Source organism: Aythya marila (assembly GCF_965140915.1).
Source record: "Aythya marila genome assembly, chromosome: 3".
Classification (NCBI taxonomy): domain Eukaryota; kingdom Metazoa; phylum Chordata; class Aves; order Anseriformes; family Anatidae; genus Aythya; species Aythya marila.
This window is the reverse complement of record NC_139044.1, coordinates 83,171,866-83,197,657: the sequence shown is the minus strand read 5'-3', so window position 1 is coordinate 83,197,657 and position 25,792 is coordinate 83,171,866. Positions and strand designations below refer to the sequence as shown.

General features: G+C 44.1%; 1 protein-coding gene across 3 annotated transcripts in view; it reads right to left on the bottom strand.

The window, feature by feature from the left end:
• Positions 1-13,480, bottom strand: part of MYB (MYB proto-oncogene, transcription factor) — a gene marked incomplete at its 5' end in the record, with an annotated part of 28,010 nt that extends 14,530 nt beyond the window's left edge. The window contains 10 exons of one of the 3 annotated variants that reach the window (XM_082757239.1): positions 536-688; positions 1,948-2,205; positions 3,532-3,636; positions 4,032-4,112; positions 4,885-5,119; positions 6,619-6,839; positions 7,267-7,359; positions 8,136-8,207; positions 9,835-9,952; positions 13,403-13,480. In XM_082757239.1, the coding sequence (XP_082613365.1) occupies positions 536-688; positions 1,948-2,205; positions 3,532-3,636; positions 4,032-4,112; positions 4,885-5,119; positions 6,619-6,839; positions 7,267-7,359; positions 8,136-8,207; positions 9,835-9,952; positions 13,403-13,425 (1,359 nt within the window). Of the gene's footprint in view, positions 1-535; positions 689-1,947; positions 2,206-3,531; positions 3,637-4,031; positions 4,113-4,884; positions 5,120-6,618; positions 6,840-7,266; positions 7,360-8,135; positions 8,208-9,834; positions 9,991-13,402 lie in introns of those variants that run through there. The other 2 variants (XM_082757238.1, XM_082757240.1) reach the window with 2 other exon arrangements.
• Positions 13,481-25,792: the final 12,312 nt, after the last annotated feature.

Genomic DNA, 25,792 nt, shown 5'->3' with positions numbered 1-25,792 from the left:
CAATTTTAAGAGGCCAATTTTCTCCTCATTCCTACTCCACCCCACATGGCTGGTATTGAGGATGGCGAGCCACGATTTGAATTTTCTGGTTGTTGTCAGTTTGTCTCACAACCTGAATGCTATTTAAATGCAGCTTGGGGTTTTCTATGTCAATGTGAATCATACTGTAAGTGGACAGAGATGGAAAGTATTACAAATGATCAGAAATGTTAAACTCTGGTAGTTGAAGGAGTTAACAGCAAAAGCAAAGCAAGCAATTGTACTCTCCTACAAAAATGATCCAAATCAAGCAAACAAACAAACAAACAAAAAAACCCAAGCCCCACAGATGAATTTAAAAGAGAATCAACAGTTAGCTTGCTGGTGATCTGAACCCAGTGGTGAAGACTAGGAGCAGTGAGAAGATTCAAACACAGAGTGAAATCAACAAGCACAACGGCAATTAGTCATTTGTTCCAAGGGATTAGTTTCTAAATTGTTAACACTGCGGTGACTTTTGAGAGTTAGTAACATCTGTGCAGAAGTCTTGATCTACCTGCGAGGGAGAGAAGGGCAGGCTTTTGACAGGGGAGCGCTTAGGAGTTGAGCTGCTGCCGTCAGCCAGGACCAAGGCGCTACTGTGGCCACTGGCTAAGGGGCTGGAGTGCCCTCTCCTTTTGCGAAGAAGCACCCACGGAGCCGGGCTGCCCTGTGAGGCAGACAAGGACTTTGGTGAGCCAGGAGGGCCCTGACTCGACAAGATTTTGCTCAGGTTTGTGGTGGGGTGTCCTGGAGGTCTACATGCACTGGCCGCTCTGTGCTAAAGCTGTGCGGCTCTGCCTGAGGGAGCTTTGCTAGCCGAAGTGTCTGTGTCTTCAAAGAATTCAAAACTGCTGAGATCACCCCATGATGAAGGATCCTGAAACAACGTGGGAGGCACGGAGCTATAAGACAGTGTATAGTGCCACCTCATGAAAATACAGCGCTAGGATATACCAGTAACCACCACCAGCAAAGTCTTTCCCAATTCATTTCCACTTGACCCTGTTTATTTGAGTAGTAATAATCTGATGGCTTTTGTGTGTTTTCAGTTGATACCTCAAGCATATCGAGCTATCACCCTAACAGTGTTGCTGGCAACTGAGCTTCTAAAGAAACAATGAGTCAAATGAGGTCCTTGCTATCTGCTTGTCCAGCATTTTCTGCAGGGTACAAAGACAGAAAATCATTACAGAGAAATGAGCACCTTGGACTCTAAACCAGGACTGGTCTCTAAACCAGCATGACTGCTCTGGACATGGGGAATGGGACATGGCACTGCGTGAAGCAGCCATCTCTGCAGCCGAAGCAAGGTGCCACCAACAAACCTATTTCAACGCACACACACGGTTTCTTGGAGACCATAATGAGAAAAAGCCATGTCAATGTCACTCAGCTACCTATAAGTTAAAATCTATGTTTTCTTCACATATGCCAGGACAAGCTCCTTAAGCTCTGAGAAGCAGCTATTGATGCTACAACAAAAAGTTTTAGAAAAGGATGCAGATACATCAGCAGCCACACATAAACCTACAAAATGTGTCATTTCAAATATCAAAAAGTTTTGTTTCAGTGCTTAAAATCTTCCACAGTGTCTCTGATTTTAGTTTAAGGAGATGTAATATAGTAAGAGTCTGTTTCAAACTCCTATTGTGTATTTGCTAAGAATCACACTCCCCATACCAAGATGCAGCAGGAAAGGGTGACACCCACAAAAAGCACACGTTTTCACAGCTGGGGGCTTCATTTATGAGCAACCATGTGTTGTTATACAGAAGCTAAGCTTCAGATCTCACAGCAGTTAGAAGTTACTCAGAAAAACGAAAAACAAAAACAAATTAAAAAAAAACACTTTTAGGATGGTCCCAGTTCCTCTCCCCTTACTCCTTGACCACACACAAATTCACCTGAGGAGGCAGTTCTACTTACGGAGTCTATTAACTGGAGTGTTTCTGCAAATTCTAAGAGATTCTTAACATTATCCAGGATGTTGCTCTGGTGAACAATCATGCACCGTGCGGGGGATGCACTTTCCTCAGGTAAGCAACCATGATCCACCGGTGGAGATGGAGTACAGTGGTGGTGTTCCCCCAAACAGGAAACAGGTGCATTGTCACCACTGGTCCTGGTATTGTCAGCAACCGTGGTGCTGTGCCAGCCGGGGTAGTTGGATGTGTGGTTCTGTGTCTAAAAGAAGAAGGAAAAAAAAAGAGAAAGTGGGGGGGGAAAGGCAGAAGGAACTTAGCAATGAAATTGCACAAGGTGTCAGATGCCACTGGAGGAAAGATAAAAGTAGTTGCATCATCATCTAAAAACTTATGCCTATGAAACAATTGTCAAGATGTTTCCTTTCATCAGTGCAAGATCTTGTTTTAAGTAATATCAGCATCTTATTTGTTATCCCAAAGTTACCTCATAATTTACTTCCAGGATTATGAGCATGGATCATGACTAACATGTTATCAATTCATACTGCATTAACTCCAAACAGTTCAAAAGCTGTCTGCAAGTCATTTTCTGTGAGAAGCAAGAAACGGCAGGATTTCCCTAGTGAGCACTCAGCACTGTAAAAGGCTAAAGGGTTTAGAGTTAGAGTTGCTTTTGTTTGCTTATCTCCTTTTCTTCTTCTATCCCTGTCTAACGCTACAGCTTACACCAATGCAATGAAGAGGCTGTCAAATCAACGTGGTTAGGAAAGCAGAAGAACAAATTAACAGAAGTTTCTTTCCAGTGTGATCATGCAACAGAAGAAATTGCAAAATATTAACTAAAGTTAAAAAGTGGCCAAACTAACGTATCATGCATGCAGTTGTTTTACTATTAATTTAAATATTACCCAAAAATAGAAAAAAATATATATAAAAGAAACTGCTGGCTATCACCTATCTTCAAAAACGATTTGGGGAGATTCTTGGCTTTGGTGATGGTGTTAAATGACTAAGTAAGGTTTTTCACATATTAACATCCAATGGCATATACAACAAAGTGTTAGAATTCAGTAATAGCCAGCATTTGTTCCACACATGCAGTTATAAAGGATCTAACACTATTCGGAGAAGTAAAACGAACTGTCAAACATGCACCAGGTCTGAAGCTTACAAAGTATAAAACATAGCTGAAGAGAAGAATACAACAGAGAAGAAAAATCTAATGTACAGGCACTACATTTTCATCACATGAACCATTGCACACTTTCAGAAATGCAGATCCTATTGATTTAAGATCTGTGGGATTTTTCATTTTAGTATGATCATCATGGTTCCAATATTATGTAATATTACAGAGCCCAGCCCTGCTCCCACTTTGCAAAGTAAAATACCCGCAAATTGATTTTTTTTATCGAAGAATTTACAAGGCAGATACAGAGTATACATGTGCTATGTTTCATCCTTTTAAAACGGAAATATAGAGCCTTGATTAGTATCGAAGGCAAAGGGGGAATAAAAAGTTAAAAAGACAAGCACTGGGGTAATGCTGCTATCCCTCCATCCAAGCACACAGTGACAATCTTACTGGTAATGCCTGCTGCCCTTTCAGTTCATTCTCAGTCGACATTAGTAGCAACTCTAATTCCTTTATTCGTTTTTCTTTCTCAGGGTCTTCATCATTATAGTGTCTCTGAAATTAAGAGTTAAGGGAAAAGAAAAGATAAAGGTCTGATAGGATGTAGCAACTAAAATGCTTATGGCTTGCCGTCCTGTGGTTATAATAGCCAAATTAGACTCAAAGATGCAACAAATGTCAATTGTGTTTTCCACTATCAAAGTCCCTGCTGAATTTCAGTACAGACATTTGAAATGGAGAAAGTGAAAGCTACCAAACCAGAAGACAACTATTGTGTGTTAAATTCACTTCAGAAAAAGCAATTATTAGCCTTGTCAGAACTCCCCCACCTTCCCCATTTTCTCTCCACACATATTACATTAAAATGTTTCCTTAATGTAAGATGTTTGCATTTTGACTTAGCAAATGTTTAACAAATTGACTCTCAAAATGATGTTCAAATTATCTACCTGAATAGCTGCAGCAGCTGGCTGAGGAACATTGACAATATTTACATGCAGTGCTACTGGATATGGGATCTGACCAGGGACCTAGGCCAAAAAAACAAAAGACACTGTTATCTGCCGGCACTGTGAATTTGTGTTAAACAAAAATTTGCCTTTAAAATTTATAAGATATGGAGACAAAATAGCAAAAAAATCCAAAAATATTTACAAGCAAAATAAACAGCTTTTAGGAACATGACAGTGAGCATTACAGAGGAAGAAAGAAAATTCATATGTGAAGTATGTACCCTTCCTGAATGAGAAAAGATGAATAATTTATAGACGCATTTGTAAGATTTTTCTAAATTGAAGTGAAAATGCAAAAGATGCAATTTATTATCGTCTAAAACTCTACAATGTGAGTGTTTAAAGCAGTGGGCTGTTTCATTATTAATCACTAATAGGAAAGGAATCAGATTAAAAACAATACTTGTTTACTTGGTTCTGACAGGCAACCCATAAACAGAATATGACTGAAGTGAACGTGGGAGATTTTGACATACAAGACAGAATTAACCAGATTCAACTGATTTTCAAAATGCATATATATTCACCACTGTAAGAAACAGTACTCAAAACATTCCCATTGCTTACAATACACTAAAAACGCTAAACCTGATTCCACCACCTGAACACCAGCAGTCAATTTAAAGTGTACGTAGACCCATCAGTGCTTAAGTCAAAGCCATCCCTGCCTGACCTCAAACACGTCCTCAGAGACCAGGAAAAAACCCTTCGCTCTTTCTGGAATTAGATACAGCCAAATTGCACCCACCCGTTAAACACAGCAAAACAAAAATGTTTCTTGGGAGCTTACATTCTGTGTCTCAGTGATGTGGTAGTAGGGGTAGTCACTGCCCAGCGGGGGCTGGCTGGCCACTGGGAGCTGGGCAGAAGGCGGGTTGTGAGCAAAGGCCATCAAGTGGTTGCTCTTCTGAAAGCCGGTGGCTGCCGAGGCGTGGCCAGCTTTGGAGGACTCCTGCAGGTAGCCCTCCTGCTCAACCTTGCGACGCATGGTGGAATTCCAGTGGTTTTTGATAGCGTTATCAGTCCTGCAACAGAAACACCAATGTTAAAAGTGAGGGGTGTTAAAAGCAAGTGCTTCCAATTCAGACTGAGGTGAACGGGCAGGAAACTGCTGTTAGCATTTCTGTTTAAACCTTCAGCCCTTCCCTGACCTTCCTCCAGCCCTGACCTTTACAGACGCCATTCTCAGCCTCTCACAAAAGGCAGGGAAAAATACATATGGGGTAATGTTGTTTATACACTTTTTGAAGTAATCTCTAAGCCTGAAGTCCTCAAACTATGAGACATTAACAACTTCAACTTCACCTCTTTCTCATGAGGTGAGGTGACAGAGAAGGCCAACAACCCTTTGAGACTGTCCTGAAGACTGCCAACAGCATCTTTGTAAGTCTTACTGTTTTATTGTGTTCCATTGCTGGAAAGAAAAACTATGGAGCACAGCTAGACTAACTCCCAAACAACTTTCCAATTGGCCACCTAGACAATGACAACATTGTCCTATGTACGCAAATCCAGTAAACAAAGCTGTTGTGATTTTTCTTAGCTGCAGGGAAACTGAGATTCAAATTCTCAAATACATGAATCAGAAAAAGCAAACTTAAATTCTGTGAGGCTGTAAGAATACACTTAGCAACAGGTCCTCTACTTGAAAAAAATCACCACCACACAATACTGTTGACATTAGTATCTGTGATGTGTGAAGGCTACAGAAAAACTTGCCAAGTGGCAACTGTTTTCTTGTTTTCTTCATGAAGGCAAAAAAAAACTTATGGAATGCCCATTTAAAAGGATCTCAGGCATTACAGTTACATCTTGAAGATGTTTTGCCAGGAATAAAATGGGAATAAAAATGGAAAGGGAAAACCCTCTTTTGTTACATTATTTGCTTGACTACACTTGATGTTGAGTCACTTTTACTACAGAGTGTGTAAGACACTGATTCTCTGAAATTGCACACAGCTTGTGCATATATTTTCAATGAGACAAGTATGTCTATGACTCTAGTGTGAGAAAGTCATTTTCTCCTATGTTATACATGGATTTTTACCAGGTGAAAACTGGATGATTCATGAGCAATTACAAATGCTGAAGCAGCCTTCTCTTAAACCATTCTGAATAAACAGACGGGATGTCACTTTGCAGGTATACCCTTAGCTGAATGTAAAGTTCCACTTGCAGAGTCTGATCCTTCACTGCTAAACCAATTGAAATCTTGTCGATTAATTGAAAGCACAAAATAAGACTGCACATACATTTAGGAAACTGTTGTGGTCTTGCTCTACTTACTGCTTTTTTGACTATGGCAAACATTAAAAGCACATAAAAATATCGAACTGTTCCTTGTACTGACCAAATAGTACAGTTCCCCACCGAGACAAACACACATTGATGTCATTGGCTTGCCACGTTCTGATTCCAAAATTTTTGATGTATAATGTGCAGGCCGAGGCAATTGAAACAGCCTGCTCAGACCTGCAGCTTTTCCCTTTTTTCCTATTTAAAAGCTGAAGGTATATATCATTACCGTCCAGGCAGCAACTTTGCAATTTCTGCCCATCTGTTTCCCAGTCTCTTGTGTGCCTGGTAAATAATTCTATCTTCCTCTTCTGTCCAGGAGGTTTTCTTCACTTCTGGATTCAAATGGTTGTGCCACCTCTCCCTGCACTGCTTTCCAATCCTTCCCTTCAAATGCTTAGCAATGACAGACCAGCGCTTTGGACCGTATTTCTGCACGAGTTCTATTACCTTCAAAGAAGGACATAAAAACTGCCTGTATTTAATGATGCATAATGAATCAATGAATTATTTTTTTTTTCTGTGGTGGGGTAACAGTTTCAACAACATTTCTCAAAATTGCCAAGGTAAAACTAACACATGATTAAGGTTCCCCATTTCCCATTTACACGTTTACCCAAAAGGAAAAAAAATCTGGCAATAATTAAGACATTTCTAGATTGCATTTCTATGTGACAGTGCTGTAAAGCAACATTAGTTAATTTGTGTAGAAAATTCAGAAAGCACTATGCAAACAAATACTCAACATTGATACTAAAGGATCAGTCCTGCCTCAGACCACATTACAGCTGAGACCACTGAAGTCTCTAGGAGTTTTGCCCCAAAACACAAAATCCATTATTAAGGTATTAATCAGATGGAAAGGAAAACTGATTACCCTTTGATCCTCCTCTTTAGTCCATGGACCTTTGATAAGTTCTGGGTTTAGTACTTTCTGCCATCGGTGCTGGCACTGAACATCTGTCCGATTCTAGTGAAATGTAAAACATGCAAAGTAGATCATTCTTTGAAAAAGATGAACATAGACTGATAATATTCTTATCTAGGTACACTTGTGCCCGACATATTCCACTGCCAACTACGATGACTAAACACGTGGGAGTTTTGTAATTGAACTAAAGACATGTGAGCAGTACAGTAGGTCTGTACTGTACTAAACATTTAAGACTTGGGAAGTCTGAGAAGATGCTGAACTATCAGCTTGCTCACTGAATTTGATAATATTTCCATAGTTTCTGCAGTTATGACTGTATTGCCACAACTACACAAGCTGAATCTTCACCATCTGGTACAATAGCTGTTTTCACATGTAGTATTTCTACAGGAGCTGATACTACATGTAATAATACTACATGTAGTTTTCACATGTAGTATTTCTACAGGAGCTGAAGCGTTCACAAAACAATTATTTTCTAAACCACTCACTTATAATTCACCAAAGCTACTTTTCCTTTGTGCTAAGACATTTTGTTTCAGTGTTATATTGACCATCTACTGTGCAACATCTCCCTACCCCCCACTGTAGCCTGTTTTATGTTTCCCAACCCTTTCTGAGAAATGCAAGGAAAATGAAGGTATGGGTTTCCACAATATTCTAACCAAACTTCTGAGGTCCCCAGCTGCAGAGGTTTTATATCTTCTGCAAAAAAAAATGAACTATGAAAAGCCACTCCCCCTTCCCTTACTTGGAACCCTCTGATAAAGAGTTGTCACTAGAACTGGAAACAGAAACCAATGTCCACCTACAGGAAGGAAATTGGCTATGACTTTCCAGTCTTCTGTGCCGTTCTGCTCCACAAGCTTCTTCAGTTTCTCATCCTGAATCATTAAAAAACAAAACAAACAAACAAACAAATATAATTAATATTGCAATCTCTTACAATGCAAATGAAATGTATTCAAAAAAGTGTCCCCTTTTTAGCTCTTTATGCATCTATTTCTTTTGTTTGTTCGTGTCCTGAGAATAAGGAGAGGTGGTCTGTACTCTTCTCATATTTTTAATTACCTAGATCAGGAGAAATTGATTTTGGTGGGCTCTTTACTCTTTTCTAGGAGAAAGACTGACTTTTTCTGTGCTCTTGTTTGACGTGCATTGTACATTCCCATTTTACTGCTCAAAGCAATGTAACTGTTACTCTAGTACTGGATTTACAGGAGCGCATGGATGTTTAGATGCCAAGCATCAGAAAAACAATGAAATTCAGTAACACTCAGGCACCCAGCTGTCTGGAGACCTCTGAAAATCACAGCCTCAAGCTTTAAATGTCTTGCAAGTAATGGGAGTTCCAGTAATTTGCTCATTGCTGGTCCGCGTACAATGAATGCGCAATAAAATTAATGGCTCCTTTTTGCTCCTGATCGTTGTGAGGGAGTTTTGCATACTTGCAACAGCAAGAAATTTGTCCCAGTATTTTTAATAGTAAGGCCAGAAATATAGACCCTGAAGACAAAGGAAAGCAATGCCGTGTCCTGGGAAAGATCGAAGTCGTGCAACACAAGAGAGAAGTGCCCCAAGAGATAAGAGGAGGGCAGCGACCCCCCCTTTCCCCCATTAGTGCCTCTCAGTCTGTTCCCAGTTCATGTGACAGGAAAGTGGCCATTGGACTACACTGCCATCCTTTCCTCCCACACTGTATCAAGACCACATCCATCCCTGCAAGAGCAGGCTATGATTTAAAAAAATAAAAAACGCTTACAAGAGGTGACCTGCCACTGTTTATATATCAATATAGGTTGTCAGAGAGAAGAAAGTCAAAACATAACTTAATAACTGTATTAATGTATTTCACAATAAGCTCAAACCAGTTAAATGGCCACAGGACTTCCACCTGGCGAAGGAGTTTGATACCAGAATTTATCTGGAAAGTCAGCACAAGGGTACTGTGACTAAGACGCATTCTGACCTTCAGAAGCCAAACACATTCTGAATGCTCAATTTTGGTACCGCTGGGTTTCTTTCTTCCAGCTTTTAATTTATTTCCACTCAGAATCATAACACTGCAATTAAAGTGCAAATTTCAAGTGGCACAAAAGGACTGCAGCAGTGTCTGCCACAGTTGTTTGCTGCTGTGGGACACTGAGAACACGTCAATCCTCACATGGCAACCATTCTCAAACAAAAAGAGGCAGCGCTAACAACCCAGCAGTGCTGCAGGTGACTCCTGAGCTGTTTCTCCAACAGGGATTGCACTGACTCAAATACCTGTAACATAGACCTTGGTGGACATTTAAAAAAAAATGGTGCTTACAGATTTTATTTAAAAGAAAACAGTGGTCCTCAAAGCTAAGTAAAGCACTGAATGTAACTAATAGGTGGAAAACATCCTTGTTCATGTGCTTGGCATTGTCATTGAAGTTGGCATGCAAATAAGTACTCAGAGAAGAACGTGATCCGTGCTCCCTCTCCGGCTTTTCACACACTGGAGATGAATGAACTCATATGTACCTCTTCACGGGTCCACCTGGTTTTTCCTAGGTGACGTTTTCCAGTCTTAGGAAGCAGACCATCATAATCATGATCGTACATCTCGACATCTTCTTCATCATCATCGCTACTGTATATACTGCAGAAGGAAACACAGGGAGACACAGAGCGGAACATGAGGACTTGAGCTGCTTAATTACAAAGCACACAAAAAACACTACAATCTTTACAAAGGTTACACAGATAAAAGTTTTAAAACTTGCACAACAAGATTTTGTTCTGCATTCTGTTGTTCTAGTATTCCGAACTGGTTCTGCTGTTTTTGGTATCCACAGATACAAGCAAAGGGCTGGCAACCTTCTTATTACTGTGCATGTTTAGACCTGCTCATACTGTTAGATCAGTGGTGAATTACACATTTGGCAAACTTTCAACCAATGAAGGTTTCAAATTAAAATACAATGTTTGGGACAATAAAGAGAACTAGAGGCTGTGTCCATTACACAAGTGCATGCTCAAAATCTAACTCATGCCACACATTCTGAAAAATATTAGGGGGTTTTTATGTTTAATAGAACAGATAGCGCTACTGTTCCCAAATAAGATAGACTGTGTGCAAATACAAAAAGCTGACCAGTAATAACATTGTCTGAGATTATCTTTATGGACCCTATCTGTGAAGCCAGAGGTTTCTCTAATTAAGTAAAGCCAGTAAGTGGTAGCATTAATATGTAATAAACTAATGTAAAACGTGCCTGCCATTTATGGGTCTAGACAGACAAGGGCCGAGGACGAGGATATTTAATATCCTGGAACCAACAGATGAATGACTGAGCCATCTTATACTACCCAGTTTGCTAACTTAAAACTTTATTACCTCTACTCCATTTCTAAATACCTCATAGTGTTTTTGAAATACTCTGCTACTCACCTAATTCATGACTAAGGGATTTCCCCAGAGGCTATCCATGGGCAGAAAGGGCTCTATTACTGCTTTCACAAACAGCTCTTGCTCTACCTCAGTTAACTAAAGGAGCGTTTTGCAACAAGAGCTGCCTCTCTGGTGGGAAATATTTTATTTCCAGTTTCTAAGATATGAACAGCAGTTTTGACACTTTAGCTGAGCAATGGAAACCACAGTGCTAGAAAAGGGACGATGCTATGCTATCTATGATGTAGCTGACAGTGGGGTACGGTGCAGCATGCTTAGGTGTGACTGAGACATTCAAATCAAGTCGTTTTGTAATAAAACAATCCACTGTACCCTCCGCCAGGTAACCACCGGGCATTGTTTCTCCTGTTATCCCGTTGTCGGGAGATCACGTTTTAAGTCGAGGCACGGACTGTTCAGCCAAGACACCAACACCTCCCCAGACACAAGCTGCTGAGCGTAGACTCTCCGAAACTACGCGGGGCTAATCACGCCCTCAGCCCTCAGGCCTGCGGCATGTGCCACAAACCTTGCGTGTGGCAGGATGCTTTCCGGAGCCTGCTCTGACGCCAGCGGCCTCCCCCCTTGCCTCTGCGGGGTGCCCCTGCCTCACGCCCCGGTGCCACAGCCCCACAGCCTGCATGGCCCCACAGCCAAGGCAGCCCCGTGGGGCCCGCACAGACGGCGGGTTCGCTTTTCGGAGCGACACGCGGAGACAGCTGGGCGACTGCCCGGATGCCAAAGGAAGCTCTGCGGCTCCGTTTCCAAGTATCGGTTTGAAAACGAGTTTCGCAGGCGGTAAAAGCACCCGGGACGCGTCCCGCAGCGGGGCACGGCCATCCCGCCGCGATGCCAGCGAGGCAGCCGGGTTATTTAAATAACCGGGGCCTGGCGGGCACAGCCGCGGCACGCAGCGAGCCCCGCCGTGCTACCTGTGCTCTCCAGCAGGAGAGAGGGGCCATAGGGTTTAGGGACGCCCGGCACCTTCAGAGGAGCACCGGGCGTTGGGAGAGCGTCGCTTTGCGCCTCTGCCCCCCGCCCGCGGCTGGCCGCGGCAGGGGGTGAAGGGGGCAACGGTACGGGGGAGGGAGAAGGAAAGGAAAGGAAAAAAAAATAAAAAAGGAAAGAAAAGAAAATGAATGAAAAGAAAAAAGAAGGGAAAGGAAAAAAGTGGAAAAAGGAGGAAAGGGGGAAAGAATGAAAATTAAAAAAAAAAAAAAAAAGAAAGAAAGAAAGAAATGGAAAAAAAAAATAAAAAAAGGAGAAAAGGGGGGGGGACGGAGAGGAAATGACTCGCCGCTGCTCCCGTGATTGAAGGAATTCGGGCAGCGGCCCCGCGGGGCAGAGCCCGCGCCCGCTCCCGCCGCCGGCCCCGCTCCGCTCCGCGCCCCGCGGGGCTGCCGCAGCCCCGGCCCCGGCCCCGCCGCCCCCGCTCCCCCCGGGGCCGGCGGCCGAGCCCGCACCCGGCGGGGCCCTGCGGGAGGCGCCCGCGAGGCAGGCGGCGGCTGCCCCTCGCTGTCGGGAGAGACAGCCCGGCTGATTCATAGCCGGCCCCGGCGGCACCCCCCCGCCAGCACCGAAAGTACGGCCCGGCGCTCGCCCGGCGGCCCTGCGCCCGCTCCCGCACCTCGAGCCCCCTTTTCCCTTAGGGACGCGCCCCGAGGTCCCGAATGCCGCCCGCAGACGGGCAGGGAAAGGCGGGAGCGCCACTTTCTCCCCTGTCACACGCAGCCCGGCGGGAGGGGAGGGGAAGCGGGGAGGATGCCGGGCTGCAAAGAGAAAGAGAAAAAAGCCTCCACGTGTCCGACCCGCCGTCCCCGGCTAATTAGACAACAAGCCCGCACTGCGCGCCCGCCCCGCAGCGGGGGACGCGGCCACCCCATCCATCCATATCCCGTCCCGTCCCGTCCCATCCAGCCCAGCCCGCAGCCCCCGGGGCGCCGCTGCCCCCGGCCCCGGGCACGGCACGGCACGGCACGGCACGGCACGGCATGGCTCGGCACGGCATGGCACGGCACGGCACGGAGCGGCCGGGATCGCCCTCGTCCCGGGGAAGAGCCGCGGGTGACAGCTCCCGCCGAGCGCCCCGTCGGAGCCGCAGCTCCCGCAGCCGCCCGCCCGCGCCGCCGCGCCCCGGCATGTGGCGAGCGGCGTGTGCGGGGAGAAGCCAAACCTGGCGGGGCGCAACCGCACCGGCGCTCCTGACGGCAAAGGGACCGCGGCTGCAAAATCAAGTCAAGAAGAAGAAGAAAAAAAAAAAAAAAAGGGAAAAAAAAAAAAAAAAGAGTCCAACCCCGCGCCCGCCGCCCACCTGCCGTCCCACCCCGCCGGCACTGAATGAATGAATGGGACGGGACGGGACGGGACAGGACGGGACGGGACGCGCTACCTGCGCCCGACATCTTCCCGGTGGGCAGCTGCGGGGCGCAGAGCCCCGCCGTGCCGTGGGCACCCAGCCCCGGTCCCCCCGGCACGCGTGGGGGGCTCGGGGCCGCCCGCCCCGTCCGGGGGCCGCCGCTTTGCCGGCGCTTTCGGGGCGGGGGGCGCCGGGCGCTGCCGTGCCGCGGGGTGCCCCGGTGCCGGGCGGGGGTCGGGGGTCTGCCGAGCCGCTGCCCCCCGCTCCGGGGTGTCCGCGGCGCCGAGTGACAGGCGCGTTACCTGTGCCGGGGTCTCCGGGCCATCCTCGCACCGGCCGCTGGGGGAGGAGGACGGGGGGAGCCCGCGCCCTGCTGCCGGGCTGCGCCCAGGCGCTCCGCCGCCGCGCACCGGAGTGCCGAGGAGCCGCGGGAGGAGGAGGAGGAAACAGGTTGAGATTAAAGAGTAAACTCTGTAAACAGAGATGCCATCAAACAAAGGCCTTTTGGACACTCCCCCTCCCGCCAAATCTGGCGCCCCTGCAGTGCGCAGGCGCCTGGCGCCGAGCGGCGGCCCCGAACCGCGGCGGCGGGGCGCGGGGCGGGCGGCTCGGGGCGCTGCGCCCGGCGGGGCCCCCCCGTTCCTCCCCCCCCGGCTCCCGCCGCCTCCCGCCCTTCCTCCCGCCGCTGCCCGCCCGCAACCCCCTCGACGGTGCGGCCGCAGCCCCCGCGCATGGAGGGCTTGCGCTGGGGGGCACGTCGGGGGGGGGGGTGGACAAACACGGGGACCCCCGCCTGGCGTGGGGCAGCGGGGATCCCCACGCCGCTCCCGGGGGGGGGCTTGGTGACCCGCATTGGGGTCTCGGTGCCTCCCCGCCGGTCCTAGGGGCGCTTTTCGGGTGCACCTGCTGCGCTGCCCGCGGCAGCCCTCGCCCCCCGACGGAAAGTGTGAAATGCAAGGGGGGGGAGGAGAGGGGACAGGGGGGTGCTGCCCGTGCCGCGGGGGATTTTTGCTCTAGTTCCCCTCGCCGCTGCCAGGCGCCGTGGATGTGCCGCCGCCGCTCGGGAGAGGCGGTGGGTGTCCGCCGAGCTCCAAAGAGCACATTTTTTTGATACAGAAATGAGTCAGGAGGCGAAAAATGGAGAAACATGCAAAGTTCCCAGGCTCCGCTGCACTTTGAAAAATCGGGGCTCTGCAGCGCTGCTTTGGGCGCTCTCGCCCTTTCCTCAAAGGCTCACGGCTCATCAATGAGCCGCCGCCGGGGGGGGCCGGGCCGAGCCGAGCCGGGCCGGGCCGGGCCGGGGCGGGGCCGCGCCTCCCGCCGCGGGACCGCGGGCGAGCCCCGGGGGGTGGCCGGGGGCGGCGACCGCCCCGTCGGGTCACTGCGGGCTCCCCGTGTCGTCCTGCAGCGGGAGGGCTTTGCCCTGCCCGCCCGTCTCCCCGAGCTGCCTTCACGGGATCGCCCGTTGTCCCGAGGGATGTGCGCGTCGTCCCTGCTTCGCCCTGCTCACACCTCCGACGGGAGCTGCCTGCCCTGCCGGCCTCCATTTGCCTAGCTGTGAAATGGGTCTGCTGCGCCAGGGGACTCAGTGCGGGGGGAAGGTGCTCCGTGCGGTGAAATCGCTCCGTCTTTGCACAGCGTTTCTCTGCCAGGAAGCGGGTGCTTTAACGCCAATGGCACCGGGAGAACTGGGAAACTAATTCAGCTCTGTTTTGAACCCAGATTCAGGAGTTGGGCTCGATGATCCCTGTGGGTCCCTTCCCACTTGGGATATTCCATGACTCTGTGACTCAGATAACTTTGTAAAGTGTGTACTGGTATCAGCAGAGAAGTTGGGCACTCAGATCCCTCTATTTTGGAGGTGGTTTGGGGTTAAAGATTTGGGGAGTATTGGGTAAATTATTTGGGGATGGAGGAAATCAGAGAGAAAATATAAAAGCTATATGGGCTCCTTCAAAAAGACACCTCAGTGTCCACACCATAGCTGAGTGTTGGGAATATTGTCTTTCGTTCCACTGGGGGAAAAAAAAAAAAAAAAAAAAAAAAGTAAATGATACAGAATCAAAGCCGATAATAATCCACAAGAGTATATATATTTTTGGTGTGCAAAATGTTGCTTTCATTATAGTTAATGGGGATGACACTTCTACAGCTCTGCTAGGATCTAATCCCGAATCCTTCACAGACAGCTATTTAAAGAGAGACTTCTGAGTGCAGCTCTGCAGGGGTGTATTGCTTACGTACATAGGAGGCCTGATACTAGGCCTGTAGTCAGTACAGCTACAAGGCTGTAGCAGGATGCATTAGATCTGCAGTTAGTAGGTACTATTTATTCTGTGTCTGAAAATGTGCATTTCAGTGAAATGGTGTGGTCATGTTGCCTACAGTTTCCCACAGAGGTACAAACTGAACTGTGCAAGCTTATTTCTTCCTGCTTCTGTGGGAAGCATTTTCCCCTGTTGATTTTTGCAATATTTCAATGTGAGCTGAGACAAATCCAACATCTTCCCGATTTGGATGTAAATTTGCTGAATAAATGCAAAGAATGTCTATTATTGCTCTCAAGAGAGCTGTTAATATGCACAATTTTCTTCTGAAGGTTTTCTGTAAGACGACATTTTTTTCTCCAGTGACTATGAATAAATACTTTTTTTTTCTTCCCAGATTAAAAAAAAAATACATTTGGTTTATAAAAATACTTAAAATTGCAAATAAAACATATTTTTATTGTGTTCAAAATAAAGAGGGAAATAACAACATCACTCCAGGTTTAAAGATCAGTCTTCTCCAAGTCAGCATATATAAAAACCATTAAAATCAGTAAGGCATGTACATACACTTCACTGAAGTTGCTTCATTTTTAATTTCTAAAATTTAGCTAAAAATGAGCCATGACTCTACTATTTTATTTTCTTTCCTGAGCATGCGTATCCCGAGGCAATTTGGGGTGTGAGGGTTCTTTTTAGTAAATCCTCGCCAAAGCCCTGAAGAAAAAGAAATCACCCTTCTGCATCTGAACTTAAAGATCATATGCCCTAGATGTGCAGTAGTAGGCTTCTTACATTACCCTTCCAACTTCATTAATTAGTGATGTCTCTGAGCCTATTTATAGTAATTGCATCAACTGACGGAGCAATTGTAAACAGTATAACTGTGTGTTCTGGTGATCTTTTACTTACACAAATTATACAAGTAATTTAATAAAAGTAATTATATAAATGGTAAATACACATTGAATTACCTGATTTCCAGCACCTCCGCTGCAAACAAAAACCTCAAAGTGGAGTTGAAAGCATGTTAAGAAAATTTAGAGAATCCTAGTTAAACATCAAACCCACAATGTGTTGTGTTCATCCTTAGTATCTTCCTGTAGTGATCTGCTGTTTAGCTGGCATGACCTGGGCTGAGTATTGCCAACGCTAACTAGGCATAGCCAAATAGAAAAGGAACTTTAAAGGAAGTTTTTCTGGGAGAAGAAGAGTAGTAAGCCACTACACTGGGATTTTCCAGATGGATCAGAGGTAGCTGCAAAAACTCTTTCAGACTTTGGAAAATCCCAACAGCTATCTCTACCTATGTGTTATTCCTAATTTTTCTATGTTTGTCAAAGAATCTGAAAGGAATATTGCGAAATCAGTGTCTAACAATTTATGTGATCACACAAACATTTCTTTCTACCAGGAGTGTTAGAAATGCTCACCTTTCTTTCCGTCTGGTCCGAAGGCATCTTAGAGTGCCAGAAGCATTTTTATAAATGCATGTTAATATCTACTTTTTGTTTACTTTCTGCATTTCTCTCAGATTGTGCAGCGAAAAACAATAAGCAACTTTCACTTTTTTTTTAGTTTCACTTTTAGACTGTAGTTACTGTAAAGTTTCAAATGCAGTTGTGGTATTTTTATCATTGAAAATCATTTTTTTTTTTCTGATATTCTGGCCAGAAATATTTTCAATAATTATTGTTAACACATTTGAAGCAAAATTTTAGAAGTGTGTTTCCCCTTAATGTAGACTTCCTAACACAGTGGCTCTTAAAATAAGATGAGGGTAGATTAAAAACTCTGGGGAGAGAGGCAGGGGATTTACTCTGGTTTAACACCAGTTTAATGCTGGTTGTGTCAAGCACCCAATCACTTAAAGGTGTCTGTGTAGCCAGGTTCCCTTACTCACAGATGATTATATCCAACAATGTTCATTAACATCTTCCTTCCAGTAAAATGTTTTGGTTGTGAGCACATGCCTGGCTCCCCTGGTGTCATGGAGGGTTCCTACCTCAAAGGCAGCTGGAGGTGTCACCGCACTGATTTGTGTGTCCATGGGGACCCTGAGGGCAGCAAGCACCTCAGTGGGAATGGCTGGAGGCTGACGTTGTGCAGGCCGGATCAGGGCCAAAATGTGTGGTGAACTGACGGGCCTCAGGAGATGTGGCCATCTCCATGCCACCAGATCAGCAGCTGGAAAATGCTGTCTGTGCAGAGCCTGGGGCCACGATCTCTCCTGCAGTACTGGGCTTCTGTTCCCCATCACACTTTGCAGCATGTCCTTGTCTTCAGAGAAAGGAGGAGCTCTGCTGACTCTCGTGCTCCAGCTGTGTGGATGGCATAGCCTAGATCTTTAAGATTCACACATGGTTTCAGCACATGCATTTTTAGAGCCTGCTACACCACTGTGTGAGCCACAGGTTATACCAGAGCACCTACACTGCAAATCTGCCTTGCATTCTCATACAGAACTAGAATAAGAGAGCAACGATGTAGGCTGATCCCAGCCAACTGCCTTATTTCTTCATTCATTTTTAAAGTGAACATTGGCCTTAGCCCAGGTCAGGTAGCAGTAAGTATTCAGTGATAAGGTTAGACTGAATCAACTGAAATTTTGTATGAAAATGACTCCCAACAGAATAGGAGCACTGTTCTCTTTCAGGTATAAGATCTATGTTCTCCTGATGGCTAAGTCTTGGGTGATCATGTTGGTTTAAAAGGTAAGGGGAAAACACGATGGACCTGCTGCTGGAAGACAACTGTAGGTTCAAGCTGCACAGTACCAGAGTGAAAGGAAGGGACACAACTTGGTGAAATTAGGATCTTGAGTGAGGGAGTGAAGGTAAACCTTCCACACTTCAGCAGAGGTTCTTTTTTTGTGGTAAACCCTCTTTGTTTGTGTACGGCTTGGAAGGAGAGCAATGCCTGAGGCCTTCCAACTGCAAAAATAGAGTACTATAGGAACTGAACATATGTTGTACAGAAGCTGTTATTTCATTTGTTCTGAAACGGCACAGTATAGTAGGTGCAAAACGAGGCTCGGGGCAAGTGGCACCAGTTCCTTAGGCATCAGCAGAACCGCGCGCGGAGCAGGCTGCCCGAGCAGGGCGGGCCTGGTGGTGCTGCGAGGGCAGCCCGCTGTGTGGAAACGTACCACACAGAACGATTTCATTAGTTTTTTTCTTGTCAAAACACAGCGCTAACAAGAAGAAGCACTTGTTGCACCTACAGCTCCATCTTTTTTTAACCTCTAGCGGGTCACTAACATTCAAAGCAATAGAAAATTAACAATGTGGTGGGGTGCTGACATTGAATGTTATCAGCGCACCCGGAGCAATACATCCTTTCCACCTACTCTTGCCGCACAGGAGACTATGTGTATTCTTGCCTTTATTTTACTGCTAGCAACAAGTATTGCAAAGGCAACTGCAGTGTTTATTTATTTATTTATTTAAAACAAGATGTGATAAAAATATTAGACAAATTTGGTGAATAATAGAGGGTAGGACAAATAAATGTAAACATAGGCAAATAAGTTTATTTTCTTAAGTGATTCATTTAAGCATTCTAATATGTCAAGAAATAGCAATATGCCTTTCAAAATGATAAAGTAAACCCTATTCACAAAAGAAGTGATTTGCTCTATGTACAGTTTACCTAGAAGGGTGTGGTTACTATAATGTATGCCCGGCTGGCAAGGAGAGCGGCTTTTGTTCTGTAGCTGCTTTTAAATGTGTCCTCTGAAGTGTACCTTTGCACTGCTTTAACAGAGGATCCAGCCTGCTGCTTTTCTCTCAATTTTGCTCTTGTAAATGTAAATTGACTCCTCTGATGTTTTTTTGAGGTACTCTAGTCTTGCCCTGCTGTAACTGAAAGCCAAGCTTAATCTGTAAACCATAATAGTGCTGCTGAAGGTAAGCACGTGCAAATAAGTTTAGCCACTTGTGCAATGCAGAACTCAGCAATGTCTCAGACGCCCACTGCTTAAGGTTTCCATGTCACACCACTGGCGTGGAAGGCATGATCCTCCCCTTACAGCAGCAGTCTTTTTATCATCTTGTCCTATTGACTGTGATACATTGTAAGGAAATACGTTGCATTTACACTGGTTTAAATAACAGTGTGGACTGCCTCTTGTCTTGTCAGGCCCATTGGCTATAAAGTCCAGTAAAAACAAAATAATAAAATCAAAAAAATTTGTACTGGAAGATACGTAAAGGAGATGTGTCTCCTATGGTCCTAACTCACTGGTTGGTGTGTTTTCTTAGAGGTTTTCTTTAATAGGCTGACTCGTTACTAACCCCGTCTTGTAGAACTGTCATGGACACTTACGAAACCCTGTTTTCCACTTAGTCCATTATCCTCTTATAAAAATCCAGTATTTTAGATGCTTATACCCTTCCCTCTCTCAACCTTTCTGTCAGCGTTGCACTAACTGGGTATCATGAAGTAGAATCAAACAACCCCCCCCCCCTTTTTTTTTTTCTTTTAATTTTCCTTCACACTTGCCCTGTTGCTGTGGTAGCCTAATGTAGGCTGCATGGTAAAGCTTCTCCTTTCGCACTGTGTTTGTTTTACATCCTCAGGCCCAATGTCACTCCTTTCTGTATTAGTCAGTAGGAGGTGCCAAAAGATTGGCAAGAAAAGTAATCATTTCAGGTCAAGGCGAAATTAATTACCTCCATTTTATACCTCGCAACCCTTGTTACCCACTGCTGTTTAAGAGCTAGTCAAATTATGTTTGCAGTAACACTGTGTATCCAAATAGCACCGTGCTCCTTCCTGACTTCCTTGTGCCCGTAACTGCTTCCATTTCATTCAATTAAACTTCTCCTGCATCACACCATTAGTTTTGAAAGAAGTGCTGGATCCTAACTAGTAGTAAGGTGAAGTGGTTAAAGAGGTGATTGCTATTGTTCTGAAGCAATCACTGTGTTCTTATTGAGTACTCGTGGCCAACAAACTTTGTGTGTATTCTGCTTCGAAGCACATTCACAAAGTGCTTTTTAGCAATAACTTTTCCAACTGGGAGCACCATTGCATCTGCATTCATTCACATGCACTGGTTTTCCAGTGTTGCAAATGGTTTGGGGACCTGCAAAAATATTTCCTGATGTACCCTGTAAGTGTTCATCGACAGCACTCGGAAACTTGTGGTTTGAGAGCTCAACCAGATAGGAAAAGGATAGTCAAAAGCATTGAACAGGCAGTATGCTCAGCTTCCTGAACAGAGAGCACCTAAACAGAAGCTGGGTGCTTGTTTTTCTTTAGGGATTTGAGCCTTAGTGCCGATTTTGAAGAGTTGTTCCAGTAAACCAGTGGCATAAGTGAAAGGAAAAGCAGGTCTACTGCAGGACTGACTTGCTGCAAGTGTTTGCTTTTTGTAGCTCCGTTGTGCAGGAACTACAAAGATAAATTGTGAAAATGAAAACAGCTTTAGAAGACAGGTGTCAAAATGGAATTTTCTGTGCTTTCCTTTACTTCTCCCTTCGGTGAAGGGTGGTGAGTTATATAGAAAACGATACTTGGAAGACTCTTTCATACACTTCTTATTTAGATACCCTAGTCTCTTGCTGTGCACTCTTTCACACGTGTAAGAGAAGCCATTAAGTTTTGCAGTCACACTTCCAGTGCTTTCATTACGTTCATTACTAATGATTGCACTTTCTGGACACACTGGTGTTTGTATCTCTATTCTTTAATGTTTTATTACTTTTGTGTTGTGCTTCCCATATGTTTCCGGGGAGAATTCCCTTCTTTCTTTTACTAGTCTTGTTTCTGCTTGCTCTTTCTGTGTATGCCAATTAATAATGAAGGCTATGCGTGTGCTTCCCCTCCCTATGGCACAATGTGGTTTTCTCTAGCTCTCACTTTTTGTGAAAAGTAGGCCATCTACTGTTGCTTTCTAGTATGTATTATAGATCACCCAGTACATGTCCACATTTTGCATACAGCTTCAAAAGTGTGCTGCACAAGTGGAAAGCATATTCTCCTGTGTATATGCAGCTATTATTTTCCTATTATTTTCCAGAAGTATTGTGATGCAAAAGTCTCCATAGCAAACTGAATTACTTATTTATCTATTTATCTATTTATTTAGTGGTAACCAATACATTTGGGTTACGTGTTCAACTGTCATAATCTTCCAGTTTTTTATTTTTGTAAAGTAGTGATTTTATTTTATTATTATTATTTTTAATCTAAGAGTTTTCCCTGAATAGATGTTTTCCAGAATCACACATTAAGCACTCTTCCCCTTTCTAACCCTCACCCCTCACTGAAGTTAAATGCCAGGAGATGACCAGCTTATTTAGACAGTATTAGTGACAGTTTTTGTCAGTTTTGCACATTTTTGTTGTTTGGTTTTGTGTTCTTTTTTTTTTTTTTTTTTTTTTTTTTTTTTTAGTGTGGTTCTGAACAGAAAAGTGACTTTAAAAATTGAATCTTGCTAGTACACATATCTATTCTCCATATGTCTTCTGAGTCATATCTGGATAGTATATTGACGAAAACAAGCTCTAGTGTTGTCAGCACTGTCAAGCACAAAGAGCTGTGAAGAGGGAGCTGGACCATCATCTGCCTGTTGTACCACAAGGTCAGCAGTTGGGTTCTGATTTCTCGGTTATTTTTGGAGATGCTACAGAAACTGAGCATTGAGAGTGCTTAACTTCTCGGAGGTGAACTTGCTTTGGGTGCAATTGTTTGGACTTCAGTTTGATGGGGATATGACTGCTAGATAAAGATCAGATATAGCCATATACAGCTTTTCTGGTCCATACATTTAGGTCAAAGGTGGATATTTTTTCCTTTTCTTCCTGTGAGAACTGGCTAAGGGAGTTGTCATGCAACATTATTATTGGAAAAAAATTTCCTTTACTTAGTCACCTATTAGTCTTAAGTCTGTAATAAAATATTTACTACTTTGTTCATTAAGAATAAAGCATGAGTGTACTAACTTCATTGTGCTGAGTTCATTTTTTGTTCACTTTCAATCATATATTATTTTTTAGTGTCTTGCCTGTCTGTATGTTTTCACATGGAACTCTCACTAAAATTCCAGTTTCAGGTACAATGCAGTTTTCAGGGATATTCCCCTTTTCAGTGAGAAGGACAGGATGACGGTAGTTCCTCTGCAGCGCAATTTTTTTAACACACCTACTTTACATAAGCAAACATTACAATTCCATCTTCTTGAGAATCTGATTCTTTTTAAACTGGTCACTATGAGAAGGCAGCCTTGCACTGGGTGCAATTGCTGTGGAAAATAAATGAGGAAGAAAGGAGGCAAAACCTTTTGTAGCTCTGACAATGCTAAAATGAGGTGGATCCTTAGTGCTTAGTGGGTAGAAATACGGCAAGTAGAGGCAACTCGCTTTTCTTAAACGAGACAATTAAGGCACCAGCTAAATTGCTGGGAGGTGCATATGAATAAGTAAAGCATCCCTCCTTATTGATCTATAACTTGTCAGATGCTGCTTTAACTCAATGAAGAGCCCAATGTCTGCTTATACCCCCACACTCTGCACAAATAAAACTGGATAGTAGGATGGCTGTTAGGGTGAGGTACCAGAAATCAGCTGTGGCAACACACCAACTAAGTGCCACTATAGACCCATGACAAATGACTTCTTGAAAGGCATGTTATAACTGTATGATTATACAGGAAGAGGCAGGAATTAACCTCAGATGTCCTAAATTTCAGTGTGGTAGGCTAACATACATACACACACACAGAAACACACACATTCTCTCCTCTGGTACCAGCATCTTCCAGAGATCCAGAATGAAGCTGAAGGCATTTACCCTGGCTCAGAAGAAATGTGCCTCTGGAGGAATCTGGACAGAACCAAGAAACATTTTGAATGTAAATGATGAAGTAGTAAACAATGACAATGTTTAAATGGTCAGTCCATAGTTTTCAGGCTTGGTCAAATAAGTGTTCTGAGCTGATTTCACTGCTTAGAGCTGCTGTAAGGATGTTTTAAACATTGGCAGAAATCTCATACCAGTTCATACTTCACAGGTTCCTTTGATTGTGCAGCTGTGAGGGATAAAAACATTCAACTGAAGTAGATACATATTACATGTATTTTTACATTTTGTACTACTAGAGGTTCCTTCTGTTGGAAAATCATGTGATTTTTTGACTTCAGATATCTTTGGGCCTTGCAATGTTGCTGTTTCTGTTTAAATGTGCAATTGCAGACGCTCCTGATAATACCTCAGCATTTTCTGTGGAAACAGGCTGATGATTTTGCTGAGACAAATTTTCATGTGATTTTGCAGATACTGTTCACCTTTGCTCCTCATCTTAAATTCCCATCTAAATCTAAATGGTTCCGAGACAACTGGACATTGTCATAATATAGTCTGTACAACCTCTGTCTTGTACAAATAGATGGATGAACAGACAGATGAGAGTTTTTTCAAGCGTCCATCACTGAGAAGGCAAGTGCTTCCCTGTGAAGTCTGTTTTATTTAGCTGACATAACAGGAGCTGATCTGTACGTAACTGTGCCAAGGAAGGATCATCTTGTCTGCACATTTCTTCCAGTCTCTGCCTTTGCTTGAGGATATTGAAGGCTGGTGATAAAGCGGTGGAAATTATATCTTGCCAAAAAAGCTTTGAAACCTTGCCCTATAAACCATGGTCATTTTTTTTTTTTTCTTTTTTTTTTTTTTTTTTTTTATAATAGTTCCTCTGGAATTCCCCAGTAAGAAAACATACTCTTAACCTTTCCAGTGACATTTTAGTTGTACTTGGCAATCACACAGTTCATAAGTATTTTGGCTAATATTCTAGCCCAACTGGCTATTTCTCTCTCTCTAGTGCAGAATGATTGACATCCACTGTTCTGGCCTTCCTCAGACAAAGCTGGCATTATCAGAAAATCACCCTTTCTGTACCGCCTTACTCATATGTCAGAATTCAGAGAGTCTCTGGCATTTTTTTTACGTGTTCCAGTCTACTATGGAAATAGTGGTGGTTTTTTTTTTTTTTTTTTTTTTTTTTTTTTTTTTTCCCATCAGGTTCTAAAAGCCTCAGGGCCTTCCTGTCTTCTGTTCTCAGTTTCCTCTCCAGGTTTTAGGGATTACCCTTACCCTATAGAGGAATACAAATTTTCCTTGTAATTTGTGACTCACTACTGTTCAAGAAGGCATGGTATTTTGAGATTTTGTTCTCTACTTCATTGGGTTTTGGTCAGGCAAATGTAGTTTTGTTTGTTTTGACTTTCCCAAAGAACAATGGCCTGTAGATTTCCCTGACCTTGTGGTGGCCTTACTTTCTTCCACAGAATAAATATATTTAGATTTTTGTTTCTGTAACTGGGTGACATGCTGGAATATCCATTATTATGAACACTTTTTGTAGGACAATGTCATGCCTGACTTTGGAGTATATTACTCCAATAGCTTACTGGTGGAAATGTTGTGTAAGGAACTAGTCATGGAAACTTTACATGATTTCATATCAAAGAGGAAGAAAAGAGGACTGTTCTACTCTTACGTGGAAAAGAGCAACACCAAGAATACTTTTTGTTTTACAGGAAATATCTTTAAGGCATTTGGTTACAGAAACACCATTCTCTTATAGGGTGTTGGAAAAGACCCATCACTCTGTGTTCCTTTTCTATTTGATATAGATGAGCTGACTGCAGAGAATGACCTCAGGGTTGCTGTAGACAACAGTGAAACTCACAAGAGATTCATTTGTAGAATATGTGTCTTCATCTGGTCTCATTTCACAGGAGAGCAGCATGAAATGCACTAGCTACTTCCTTTTGCAGGCGGAAGATATTCTCCCCTTGCAGTTATCTCCTGCTCTCTCTGAATTAGTAATGGTGATGTAGGCCCTTGTTCAAGGAAACACTTTTGCACTTACTAACCTTAAGGAAACACTCAAACCTTCATGACCTCCTTTAATCACGCATTTCAGATTGGTACTCAGTACAGAAGTACAGAGGGCTCAGGACTTCCCAAATTAGCTTCTTGTGCCAAAAAGTGGGGAAATAATGCCAGTACCAAAGATTAACTTCAAAATTTAAAATATTGGCCAAATGGAGAAGTAGGAAAATAATTTTGAGAATTTGCAAGCAGGAAGGCCTACCCAAGTCCACTTGTGATACCGTATCTTGGGGAAACATATCTATCTGCATGATGGCTTTGGGAGGGTGGTTACCTGAATGCACTGCATTCCTTCCAGGATTTTGCCAGTTTGACTTTGGTCTACCTGTATGCTGTGTTGCTTCATTCTGCAGGAGCTGTTACTGTGACGCCGGGATCTCTGGGCTAGTTCTTCCAGACATTGTCAATAAATAATGTCTGGTGCTTTGCATTGCAGCTGCCAGAGCATTGATACCTCTAGAGCATTTTGTCCTTGCCTCATGTTTTGAAAGACACACGCTCCCTTTGAACTTCTGTAGCAGTTGT